The sequence below is a fragment of the Megalops cyprinoides genome, chromosome 17 (genome assembly GCF_013368585.1).
Source record: "Megalops cyprinoides isolate fMegCyp1 chromosome 17, fMegCyp1.pri, whole genome shotgun sequence".
In the NCBI taxonomy this organism is placed as follows: Eukaryota; Metazoa; Chordata; class Actinopteri; order Elopiformes; family Megalopidae; genus Megalops; species Megalops cyprinoides.
Genome location: NC_050599.1, coordinates 11,240,315 through 11,254,135, shown reverse-complemented (window position 1 = coordinate 11,254,135; position 13,821 = coordinate 11,240,315). Strand labels below are relative to the sequence as shown.

Here is a 13,821-nt window from a genome sequence, read left to right as displayed (position 1 = left end):
CCATCTGATACTCTCCAGCCGTGCAACCATGTGGTTGCAGCTGTGCTCAAAACGAGGTGAGGGGGACAGAGCTGTCCCACCCTGATCTAAATCGCATCGAAATTACAACCACCTCTGCAAAACAGAGATATGCAGCAGCTAGTGCAAACTAGAAATGCAGAACTCCCTACGCAAACAGATCTTTGTTTTCGCTCAGTGTCTCTGACTCCACGCTGGCAGCCACTGCTGGCACATACTGTACACTCCACATCTGAATCCATTTTTCTTCCAGGTCTTATTTTTAGCCGTTTCAGTTTTTAAGTTACATTCTAGGCCTGAAGAAAAACTCCTGTGTTCCTGTTTGTGTTGTAGTGCAGAAAACAGGGTCCAATAGTTGTCACAAAGCCATTTATGACTAATTGTAAAAAGAAAAAAAATTAAACAAGCCTGCATAAGGACAAGAGCTACACATAAAACAATGTTTCTGCTTGTTGTTGGAGCTTAGGGGAGGCTGTGAAGATCATCTGAATTGAAGATGTTTCACCAGTAGCGAAGTGTAAAACCACACAAGGGAAACGGGCTATTTCTTTCCATTGTGCGATTCTGAACATTTTCTTTGGCAACGACTTTTTTTTTTGGTTTAAGACATTTGTAAAATGCAACAGATGTAATAGGTTTTACCTTCAAGAAAAGCCCTTTCATTGTATGGTATTTGTTTGCTGACCTGTATTTCAAACATTTCATTCTCAAACATCTACCTTTCAGCCACCAGCGAAAGCTCCCCCTCTGTGGCTGCTCTGAAACAAGTAAGCACCCAGCCTGATTTCATCAAAACCTCCGCTCCACAGAATTCCTGGCATTCCTGACATGTAGCGAGCTTGTTCTCCGGGGGTAGGAGGCCCCCACTGTCTAAATTAAAACACCCATGATCCTCTCCTGCTTAGGCCTGACCCATAAAGCGGACGGGCTCCCTCAGCAATGCCGCAATAACCCGGTTCAGCTCATAAAGAAGGGATTAACCTGCAGAAACCCACTCGGCCTTAAAGCTCCGTCAGGGAGGCAGCGGGCCCGGGAGGGTCATAAAACAACAGATCCCGATTTAAAATTAAAAAATCCAACTAATGACAGAGCCGCAGGACAGTGTCCGAAGAATTCATGCCAACTGCAGGGCTGTCATGAAGTGACGCACGAGTGAGAGCTGATGAGCCCTGTAATGATTTGGGCAACCATATGCTGTCCATCACTCTCTCTTATGCTTTTGTCATTTAGCAGACGGCCCTATCCAGAGCAACTTACATAGGTTGCAGTTTTACCCATTTATATAGCTGGATATTTACTGAGGCAATTCTGCATTAGGTACCTTACCCAAGGGTACAACAGCAGTGCCTCAGAGGGGAATCGAACCGGAATCGAGTCCTGCTTCTTACCACTATGCCACACTGCCGCTTATCAACCTCTCCATGGCAAAAGACACTGGTTCAATTCACTGACAACACACGGCTCTAACTATCGTGGCATGGCCTCTCTCTACCATCACTACTGTACTGTAGCTATGATTGCAGGGCAGAAAAGAGCAGCACTGTGCTGCTGTAATCAGTAGCAAGGCCTGCGGCATGATAATGGCACTGTGGACCACTGGCGTGAGTCTTGCTCTTTTAATTTGGCCCTTCAGCTGGGGGGGAAAAAAAGGAAGGCAATGAGCTCCCTCCGGCATACCTCATGGGTGTGGAACTGGTCTTTAACCTCCTCCACATCGTCGGAGACATCGTCCTGCATCTGGAGGGCGTCCTCAGCGGAGAGCAGCCAGGTCAGCACCTCCTCCAGGGTGGTCTGGTAGCTGTCCAGGTCCACCTCCATCTCGGTCACTGTGCTGGGCGTTTCGGCCCGGGGGCTGCCCGGATCTTCTTCTGAGGTTGCTCCCTGTGGACAGCAGACACAGTCAGTGTCAGAATTCCCCACCAACCACACAGGTCATTACAGTAAGCAGTAATCCAATATGATTATCACTAGATGCCAGGGAATTCTGACTACATTATTGTCATTTAGCAGACAGTCTTATCCAGAGAGACTTATACATGTTACAATTTTTTACGTTACCCATTTATACAGCTAGATATTTACTGAGGCAGTTGTGGATTAAGTACTTTGCCCAAGGCTACAGCAGCAGTGCCCCAGAGGGGAATCAAACCAGCAACCTTTTGGTTACAAGCCCTGCACCTTATGACTAAGCTACACTGCCACCCCCTTCTTATACTATGAGCATTAGCAAATCAGCCCTGTAGGCGTGTATGTGTTATTCAGTGAGAATGCCCAGCTGAAACTTTAAACATAACTTTCACCAGGACATGGCAGCATAATAGCATTAGTATTACTTCAATGATGGCAGAACGTTGCGTGCTATCTGTGAGTGTTGCCATTTAAGCCTCACACAATTTAGATGTGGATTCCATCAAAACAAACCTTGATCCAGAGTAGAAACTCAAACAAGCAAATCAATACAGTACATACCCAGACACAAGTCAGCCATCCCTGGAACAAGTAAATTAGTGTGCTGGATTTTGTTCAAAAGCTAGGTCAAGGGAAAATGGTCCTATTTACAGCAAACCTTCACAAAAACATTTTCTTTTGTAAATCACCGGTGAAATATTTTCTTTGGCTGATCATTATGAATGATGTGCAGTTGCACAGCATATGAAGATCACTAGGACTTCTGAGGATGGCTGATTAAATCACAACTTTCCTCCCATTAAAAAACAAAGCAAAATCTTGACATAAAAAAATAAGTGGCATAATCAGCCACTGATGACTAGAGGGTGGGGTCACTGTTTTGGCGAAGCGTTAACTGTCACACAGTCTGTTTGGCCTTTCTCAGAGTGTCAGACGCTCGCAATACGTGATGGTGACGTCTGAGCCCTGCACTCTGGCCCGATCTGTGCCACGGCCATGCCCGAGGGGAGGGTGGAACCGTGCCAGTGCAGAGCGCCGTCCAGGAGGAAGCATGTGACCTGCATTCCTCGCCCTCACAACCGCGAGTCCCCTCACGGCTCATTGGCTGCCATCGCTGTGCTGTTCTCTGTTCTCAAACCCGAGGTCTCTCTGCAGGAGAGCTGTACGATGGGTTCAAAGAATCAACATGACATACAGCACAGAGATGGAGGGAGCCAGGGACACCGCGATGGACGGCAAAGACATACATCATTTAAAAGTGACAATGACAGTCTTCCCTATGGTGTTCGATTTTTAATTACGTTTTGGGGGATTTTTAGCTGTAGCAGGAAAGTAGCGTTGTTTCTTGTGCTCAGTTTCATGTGTACTGCTCTGACAAATTACTGTTAAAAATATTAAGCTAAAAAAAAATGTCTATGTGCCTTGGAAGAGATTTCTCGATCTGAAGTCAAGCTGATATTGATAGACTTTTAAACAATGAAAAGGTTTTCTAAGCATGTCAGGAGATAAAAGATCTAGCAAAAGTTATATAATTTGGTTCTTATTTACTTATATATACACAGACGAGCAGTATATAAATAAAGAGAAAAACTTCATAAAAGCTTAAGAAAAAACAAAACTTCACATGCTTGTAAGTGCCAAGAAAATGATGACAAAAATTATAATAAGCTATCCAAGTCACAATTCAAATAAACCATTGTTTCCTCCAAAATTACCCAGAATGCCCTGAATCATGAGGAAAAGGTCACTTGTTGAAAATTTTCTGTGGCATTTAAACAGAAACCCACATAAAAAGTCTTTGTTAACTCAGGCCTTTCTTGGAATGCACTGGGGGAACATGGGAAAGGAGGCCCAAGAATATTTGATATAATTACAAACCTTCATGGTCATGAAATCGCAGTCATTTGGCTACAGGATACACTTTATCAGGATCACAAGACATTTTTGTACTGAAACGATTTCAGATTTAATAAGCTGCATCTCAGTGTTTTTGAAGACGTTTTTTGAAGACGTGTTTTTGAAGACTTTAGTTTTTGTAAAGTTTGTAATAAGTTTAAATTGGGCATTAAAAAAAAGTTTAGTGCAAAAGACACTGGTCGTTATTTTTTTGGCCTTTTCTATTGAGTAGTTACATGTCTCACTTCCTGTGTCAGTGTGACTTTTGCCAGGAAACTAAGCCCTCATTTGACCACACCAGCTCCATAAGAGATTTTCCACAGCTTTTTCCAAGCGTGGGAAGTTTTTGTCCTGTGGCAACATTATAGGCAGTGGTTCTGGGGTATTAAGCTTGCAGTCCTGAAAGACACCTGTGAAAGACCTCTGCTGAAAAGAAACTGCCCCAAGCCATGCTGAATGCATTGTAATCCTTTGAAGTACTTGCTGACAGGATTGCAACCATTGTTATTGGCCAACAAAAACTTGGTGTCCGGAGATATTCCAAAACAAGGTCCAGCCCTCTCACAGAAGAGGGTACGTGGTGTAGAAACTCCTGTCTATCTTTACTCTGTTTGAAAAACAAGCAGAGGCATTTAACACAGACCTCCTTCAAATTATTCAGCTTGCAGACATCCCTGTAAAGGTAGAGGCGCTTTATCCGGAGCATACCGTTTAACTCCTTTCTGGAGTGCCCGCCACCAAGGAAAGCACACGTTTCAACAAAGACCGATCCATTTGACTTTTTGATATCTACAGAAACTAATAATTACGAACACTGCTGGACAGATCATTAAAATGATTCTTTGTATTTTTATAAAATTCTGTGTATCCCTATGGCTGTTCATGACCTGAATGCAGTCCCTCCCTGAAACTCAGTAACACAGGTCTCGGTGGGTGTTCCTGGCTGGGCCAACAGATACAGTGCATTTTATCACCACTTAGATAGGTCTAGACTACCAACATCCCAAAACAGTCATTTATACCTTGTGCCTGCTGACAGCTCTACAACAGAACGGATACAGTAAAACACATTATTCATTCCCCCATTTGCTGCAATTTATTTTGGATAAACACACATCAGTCTGCTTTTTTCCCCTCAAGGGTGGAGTTTGGAAAACTGATGATCTCTCATTCTTTCCAATGTTTTGATGAGAGAGCTTGATCCACAGCCTTGAAAATCTCAGGGTCCACAAATTATAAAGACGTGACTCACTCACAGCAGTGAACCCAAAGACCCAAAGGCAGCAGGAGCTGGAACTGCTCTCCACTACAGGAAAGCCAAAGATCTACCATCTGAAGCCAACAATGTTGTTCTGCCCACAGCCAACTAATGTGTTCCCTGCATAAATGAAGCTTCATATCCTTGCCAAACTGTTCTACTTTCAGATCCTTACTGGACTGTTGATAAAAACTGAAACATTCCTGCCAACCAATCTATTCTCGTCACGATAAAGACTACATATCACTGCCAGCTGAACTGGTCTCCTCATGATAAAAACTACATATCCCTGCCAACTAAACTGGTCTCCTTATGATAAAGACTACATATCCCTGCCAACTGAACTGGTCTCCTCAAGATAAAAAGTACAGATCTATGCCTATCAAACTTTTCCTCATGACAAAATGCCAACAAACATTCAACGCTGTCATTTTCTCCTGCTGATGGCTGAAGTTAAGCAGGGCTGGCCTTGGTTTGCATTTAAATGGGAAGCCTCCTGAGAAAACTAAAGCACTGCCCTTGACTGGCTCACTACTACCACCCCTAGCAATCTACCCTCTCGACCAGGAAGAAAGTCAATGGCCCAGTGTTTTGATGGGAATACTATGCCACAGGAGATCCTGATTCACTGTGATCATTTAGGAAACCCTGGCACTTTCTGCTAATCATCCTCCATTACAACTGCCGACATAAATCCCTCCTTCTCTATCTCTGCTGAGTGAGGTGAGTGTTTCAAAGTAAAATGGCAGCTATGCACCATCCACGTGGGTGCTACAAACTGGTAATGCATGACGTGAAAGACGAAAGTCATCCCCCTTCATTGCAAAGCACTTGGCGACAATCACCATCAAACCTACATATCTCTACCAACCAGACTAGTCTCACCCGTGATGACAAACACACACACCTGCTAAGTGTAACTGCTTCCTTATGGATTGACATTAGAAATTCCTTTCTAGCAAGCTTTGCATATTCATAGAAACACATATCTGTCCGATTATTATTATCTAAAGCTCTTTCCACCTGTTGTACGTGATTTAGTAATGAGACACACTGTAAGAGCAAGGATTTCTTTGTGTAAAATAACTAACACAGAATTGATATCCTTTATGAAACTGGCTCTGCCTCATAACAGACAATAATATTTCTAGAGACCTACATCTAGTAGCAAAGTGTTGCCTGTTGTGAAGCATTTCCCGGCTTGAGTTGTTTTAAAGGTTAGCATTCTGAGCCTATGGCCTGATGGTTAAAAGAAAAAACCTCACTAAGTTCCAGCAGGTAAGTGTGTATTAGGCCAGCGTACCGTGCTTCTCACCTGCTGACTTAGGGCCTGTCCCTCCTCAGCATCCACCTTGTACCTCCTGGGCAGCGTCTCTACCTCACGGATGTCCTCCATGGTCACCTCTTTCGGGAGGACGGCGAACAGGGACGTCACGTACATGATGATGGACTTCTTGTCGGGCAGCTGCACCGCCACATCTGGAGGGAGGGAGGGGAGAGAGAAGGAGTGCAGGACATGGCAAAAATTAGTACTGGCTCTTCATCATATAACAAAAGTTATTTAAGATGTTTCATTGTACTGCCATTTGTATCTTGGTAGTACTTAAATGCGTTAATTCACGTCATGAGTACCTAGGCATAATATTTACATTCTGGGGCGGCAGTGTTGTGCGGTGGTTAGGAGCAGGGCTTGTCACCAAAACGTTGCCGTTCAATTCCCCACTAGGGGCACTGCTGCTGTATCCTTGGGTGAAGTACTTAATCCAGAATTGCTTCAACAAATATGCAGCTAGATAAATGGGTCACATGTAAAATGTAGAACTGTAACGTATGTAAGTTGCTCTGGATGAGAGCATCTGATAAACGATAATAAATTTTGAACAATTAAATTTGAAAAAAAAAAAAAACGGAACTGCTAATCTTCACTACAAGGGGTTGGATAATACTGACACTACTACAAAGTAGTCTCTACGAATACAGCTACACTATAATTCCCATGAATCCTATTACTGCAGTACCCATTTCCCAGGATAGCATGAATAACAGCATGTCGGGCAAGCGCAGTACCTTCAGGGTCCAGAAGTCTTTCGATGGCCAGCTGGTCTTTGGCAACAGTGAAGGCATGCTCGAGCCTCTCCACTGGTGTTAGACCCACAACTTTCTCCCAGCTGAACGTGTTGGGTCTGCAACAAAGCAGAACGAATGCAAGCTTTACTCTCAACAGGCCGGACATCACAGGCACCTTTGATGATATCAATGCATTAATCAAGATGAAACATGAAGATGATCCACCACGCAAAACACTCACAATGTAACAAGTTGGTTCTTATAAATTGAAATGGAAATGGAAACAGCGATTTCAAAAAGCTTCCCTGCATTATAGATCTTAGATGTATTTTGGAAGGGGTGGGGGGGGGGGGGTGGTAACTAAATACTTATGATGAGCAAACACACACACAAAATATTTCTGGAAAACACTAAACCATTTTCAAGGAGCTGTTACAGAGGTGATTCCTTGAGAGGTCTTCCAGAGATTAAAAAGCTTTTTCCCCACACACATAACTCACCTTCTTCAGTTCAGTTCCAAATTTTAAAACTGATTCATTATAGTATTGAAACACAGCAAGGCAGGAAAAACAATTCTGATTTCCTGGCCAGGATGTTAACTGCATGGGCATCAGCTAAGAACAGAGAGAGAAGGCAGGGGGGTTGTGGCAGGTGTTGGTGTACTGAAGCTCGGGTAAGGCACCAGTAAGGTGGCCCAGTAGCTCCTCCACGTCCCTCACACAGCGAGAGTTGAGCGTAGGGACAGAGAGAGAGAGACAGGACGGCCCAGGGTGTGGACAGCACTAACCAGACACACACAAACACCATTGTTGAAGGAACTCGTTCACATTGATATCAGATGTACACACCTATTCAGCTCCATTGGGTGGAGAGGGTGGTTCTCTGGGAATAATCAGCTGTGCAACTGCACTGTTTTAAAGGTTATTCTGATTACCGCGCACAGCAGCAGCTTGTTAGGGGAGTTAGGGGAGAGCTCGCGGCATGTGTTTATGTGCGGAATGCATGCAATATTAATCCGGCCAAGCCTCTCCAAGGCAGTGGAGAGGGAGGGTATGGTATGCGTGTGTGTATGTATGCGTGTGTGTGTTTGTGTGTGTGGAATGCGTGCAAAAATAATTGTACCAAGTGCTGCCAAGTGCAAAACAACACTTGTTCTTTCCCACAGCTAGGACCAGTCAGAGGAACCAATATCTTTCAATGGGTGTTTCTCTGTAAACAATGCAATTAGTGACATGAAAAGTGTAAACAGGGCATGGATCCTGAGGTTTTTCCTGCAATACAATCTCAACTAAATCAAATACAAATACCATCTGAGCCAAATCAAATAGTATCCTTTAGCAAAACAAGGAAATACAGAAATGGTCTGACCTATTCAGACACTATGTCCTTACATTTAACTCAACTCAACAAACTCAACGAAAGAGTCCACAGCTCACTTAAAATGGGATGATTTATCATCCCAGACTGAAAACACATTGAGTCAAATCTTACATTTTTCAAACTGACAAGCATCATGTGTCTCACCGCAGCATGTCTACTGATCTGCAAACTGACTCCCTCCTGAATTCGGCAGTTCACAGCTTTAGAAATGTTCCACCTGAGCACACCCACGCGATGGCCACTCACTTGAAGCGGTGCAGGACGGCGTTGAAGGCCAAGCCGTCGGCCCAGCTGGTGGTGAAGTTGAGCACGTTGACTTGGTCGTAGGAGCGTGTGCACTGCCGCACCCAGCTGAGCAGGATCTTCTCGCTGTTGGTCTGCTGCAGGTTGGACATGATGTCCTTCATGATGTCCTTCACCTGGGGGACACGCAGAGAAAGCCGTCAGTCTCAGTAATGTTGGAAAGGTGTGGAAGTCAGGATGTGCGCTCACTTCCGCACCCTATGTCATCACGGATGTAATTTTTCCATTTTTCTGCTTTAAATAGAAGGAAAGGGATAACGACAGGCAGCCTGGAATTCCCGCTTTCAGATGCTAGCGCTCGTTAAATTCAGCTCCAGGCTTGAAAAAATGCAGTCTAATCTGTGGAAACCAGCTTCATCCTGAGGACAAATGAGTTTGTTGGAACCCCTGTGCTCCACAAAAGCCCACACACCATACATTAACACATAGCATGGAAAGGACTCCACACAGCTCATTTTCAGCATTGAAAACATTTTCGGCCTCTGTCCTTTCAAAGTGCCACAACCTATAACAACTGTCACACCTCATACTACAGTTATACATTATAAAAAAAGACCACAGCAAGACAGCTTACTCCATTGTGTGAAAAATACATTTGTCTTCTTGTTTCAATAATTCTCATCTGTGAACGTTGACTTCAGTTTACATTTCATGAATCAACACCTTTCAACATGCATGTTTACATTTTTTTTTGCTTTAATACATGCTACCAAGCAAACATGTGTTCTACGCTTAGCACTGCAGGAGCTCAGAGGGGATTACATGCTGAGTAAATATTCCTGTGAAAAGCCATGCTTGTCTACAGCAGAGGCATATGAAGCCGTTCCCAGGTGCTGCACCCTTGTGTTGAGGGGGCTGAAGCTAGCTCACCTGCCAGTGTAGGATGATACTCCATATGAGGCCCAGAGTCAGCTTATGGTTCCCATCCACTATGTCCGTTCCTCCGATATTCACCAGGTCCACCTGCACACAGAGAAAAGCTGTTTACCGCCACTGAGGACGGACTGGATCTCTATGACGGACTGGGTCTCTATGACTCTGCACCAAGCCACATTTGCTGCAGAAAGCCATAGCCCACAGTACCGGTAAATTGATTTTCACATGGACTGTTAACGCTAATGTGATAATATATTCAAAATGCAAACTTCATGGCAATCCTGTAGTGCCGATGTCACGAGAGAAATTAGTTATGTACTGAAGAAAGAGAGATGAAAAACTTGTTTTTCTTCCACAGCATTAAGGCAATAGTGGGACTCATATGTACAGTTCTGTATCTAGCCTCCATGAGGCTGGCAGGAGTAAAATTCCTGCATTTGTCAGGGGAAACACAAAGGAAATCGGCCAAACACAAGCATTTCCAGGTAGGTAAAACACCTTCATGAAGGCTCTTCTATCTGCAGTATATAAGCGGCATTATAAGTTTTGTCTACTGTGAGGAATGATATGATAACATGGAAAATGTTCAGATTCCCTGTCCCAAACAATCCGATGATTACACTTTAAAAATTAGCTTGTCATCTGAAAGAGGTGATGTGCTTCCATATAAATATGCACAGAGAGATGACCCAATCTGCAAAAAATCATTTTGAAGAGGGGGGGGGGGGGGGGGGGACCAGGGATCACGCTTCACAGTGACAGGGGTCAGGGTGTTGTTGAGTGCCCTTTCAGTCACGTGTCTGTAGCACTGTGCCAGGACACCTCTGTCCCAGATAAAGAGCTATGTGGAGGTGCTACAGCACGGCTGATAGGGGGGTCTGAGAAGAGAAAGCCTAACTCACTATCAGTAGTGCCCAAGTGTGAGGGTGGAAAGAGCCACACACTACAGGTCACCCGGGGTTCAGTCTATGCCTTAACCACCGCAGGCGGGTCGAGACCAAACACCCCGCGGGCCGCCCACGATGGCCTCTCTAATGACTACCTCTGTAAACTACCGCCATTGATGATGCGAGGGCTTCACGTCCAAGCTACAAATCTTGAGGCCATTATCCCAATAATGGACGTGCATGCTTCCCCGGATTCCACAAGAGCCTGTTGAGTGTCAGGTGTAAATTGGCACCTGGGTCTTGTAAACCCCCACATTAGAGTGCGGCTCTGATGTGTAGTGGGGCGGAGGACAGCTGTTGGGGGCCCTGCGGCTGCATCCGCCCTTTGGGGGAGGGACCGGCTCATGACCCAGCCAGATGTGCTTGCCCTGTTCCTCTGCTCTGCACACTGTCTCCTTAAGATGCACCATTACATTACATTATTGGCATTTAGCAGATGCGCCTATTCAGAGAGACTTACGTAGATTACCCATTTATATCCATTTATTAACTCTGACAATTGTGGGTTAAGTACACTGCCCTAGAGTTCAGCAGTAGTGCCCCAGCAATAGAACCAGCAACCTTTTGATTATGAGTCTTGTTCCTAAACACTATGCTACACTGCCGCCCCATGCATTGTCCATTTCCATCTCATGCTGCCACTCACAGGAAGAGAGCCCTGCCTCACCCTGCTTAATGACACCCACAAAAGGTCACTGTATAAAGGCGTTCTATTGGACGAAACGTCCCGACACTCACGCTGTTCTGATGGAGAACCTGCAGTACTCGGTTGACGTTGTTGAGGGCGTGCACCCGAGTGGACCCACGTTCTTTGGTCTAAAATGAAAGAGGAACAACGAGTTACCACAGGATAAGTGCTTCAAAAAGTACGACTCAAGGAGAAACTGTGCTTTCACTGCAGGGTGAAGTAACAAGATTAGAGAAAGGAGACAGCCCTTGTTGTCCGATACGTAAACAAGCTTGTTTTCCTCTATGACAGAAAAGACCGAATGCAGCCATGGCAAAAACAGATCTTCATTCTTCTAGAGGATACCTCTGCTCAGTTACGATAACATATACATCCAAAGGCAGTCTGACATTCAGACAATTTTTGGGAAACAACACATAAAGTATTCAAAATGAATTCCAGGGAATGCACTTTGTTGGACCTACCAAATGCATAGTCAGTAAATAACCTCACAGGGCTAATGTGCACTGTAAACACTGTGTATGTCCAATCCTTTTTACACAGAACAACATGTACATTACCACAGAAATTCCACGCTATATGTTAAGCCAAACTTCTAGTGTGGACCATTAACAAGTTTAAACTGTGAACTGGCCATTTTGTTCTCTCTCAGCATACCTCAGATGAAAATAAAGACTTCACAATGAGTGACACTATTTCATTTACTGTGTTCAGCTTCTAACCAGAGATGCACACACTGGATCTCTTCCCACAAAACAAGCTGCAGAACCTGTAGCTTGTGACAGCCTCTCCCAGGTGAACTTCCTGTGGAAGTAGCCTGTAATTTGCAAACAGGCACAGCCAGATGGGTAATGAAGAGCTGTTTGTCAAGTCTTTGCTACAATTAATGCATTTACTTCTTAAGCCCTAAACACCTGCCTATTATCTATCAAATGTTGTGAACCGTATGGTCCAAACCACCAACAGACATGTTGATGATCAAATCCACTATTGACCTGTTTATTCATTTTGACATGTCATGGGATTTGACAGGTAGAGTACCAGACTGGGCACATTTCTGGATGCAATGAATTGAAAGTACCTCCCCACCCTGCCCCACCCCATTTACACTACAGCACTATTACATCATCAGTGTTAGGGTAGGGCCTCCTTGAAAGCCATGACTGAGCTGGCCCTCTGGTTGCTATGAAACACACAGGCTGGGAAGCGGGGTCAGCAAAGATCCAGTGGGGTAGGCCCGGGAGGGTTCAGATTCTAAACTTGGATGACAGAGGCGCGGTGGGCCCAGCTCACCAAAACGCTCCCGGTGAGGCCCTCTAGGAGGTCCAGCAGCTTCCTGCCGTCCCTGAGGTCTGCAAACATGTCCTTGATGGGGGCCTTCCCGGTCTGCAACATAAACAAATCCACCAATCACCTGGAAGTTCCATCAAACCACATCAACCAATCAAAAGAGCCACAGAGACCTTCTCCTTGTGTGGCATAAAATAGGTCCATTCAATAATTTAAAGGTCAATTTTTTTTAACATGAACAAAGCGGCCAAATGACATTCTAATAAATGCCACTTCATTCGTATGGCTGGACAAGCGTACCAAGTGAATGAAAACAATGGCTAAAAGGCCATAGCAAGAAATACTAGTTGATATGCCATTGCTTAATTGCATGAAAGGCACAGAATTAATGTGAGGCTCCATAAAGAGTCAGAGCAGTAAACTGGTGTAATGTAGAGTATACTGATGACCCGTGATAATTTTATTTGTTGCTTACTGTTATTTATCACACTTGTATAGTATCTCTCCTACCCCGGTTATTCAGAGTAGGAAAGGTCACCCCACCATTGTTTTGCTGTGCTGATCAACACTGTAAGAATGAACTTAGGAATGCTCCGGATTAGTGTCATACACGTCCCCTTTAAAAACCCTTGGCCTTTGAAGATCTACAGAGAGCAGCAAAAACAAAAATAGAAGTTTTACTTCCAGGGTTTTTCTTTGGAGAACACAAGGAGAGTGTGGTATAAACAAGAATGAAACTGGCTTCATCTCCTCTCTTTCTTCTAAAAATACTTTGGATACAGCATTGAAAGGAGCCTGCCAAAGCCAGTAAACTGTCGTCTGGGAGGAGAACTTTCACATGAGAATGACTAAAGATTTCTTGGCATGACATGCTCTGCGGTCATTGGATCCTGGTTATTTCAGCACACACTAAGAGGGAGTTCAAGCAGTTCATCCCATTAGCATCGAAGCACTTCCTGTGGCCAAGTGCACCATTCAGATTCGGGAAACCCATCAGTGTTATGACCTGGTTTCTAGTGTACTTCTTGTCTTGGACCACTAAACTACTAAAGGTTCAGGTTCCACAGCAACAGAGATGTCAAACTCCATATTCTACAATGAAAGGTTTCTCCATACAACTTCCAAGTAACTTTCCATAACCATCAACCCTTTTTCATATCCTGTCTGGCCCAGGAAGAAACACAGAATGA

At 44.4% G+C, this 13,821-nt stretch overlaps 1 protein-coding gene across 4 annotated transcripts in view; it reads right to left on the bottom strand.

The window, feature by feature from the left end:
- Positions 1–13,821, bottom strand: part of utrn (utrophin) — a 181,854-nt gene that overhangs the window by 145,416 nt on the left and 22,617 nt on the right. For all 4 annotated transcript variants that reach the window (XM_036549529.1, XM_036549532.1, XM_036549531.1 and 1 more), the window contains 7 exons: positions 12,635–12,727; positions 11,392–11,469; positions 9,701–9,793; positions 8,774–8,946; positions 7,148–7,263; positions 6,396–6,559; positions 1,696–1,899 (listed from right to left, as the gene is read on the bottom strand). In XM_036549529.1, coding sequence (XP_036405422.1) covers positions 1,696–1,899; positions 6,396–6,559; positions 7,148–7,263; positions 8,774–8,946; positions 9,701–9,793; positions 11,392–11,469; positions 12,635–12,727 — 921 coding nt within the window. The remainder of the gene's footprint in view (positions 1–1,695; positions 1,900–6,395; positions 6,560–7,147; positions 7,264–8,773; positions 8,947–9,700; positions 9,794–11,391; positions 11,470–12,634; positions 12,728–13,821) is intronic.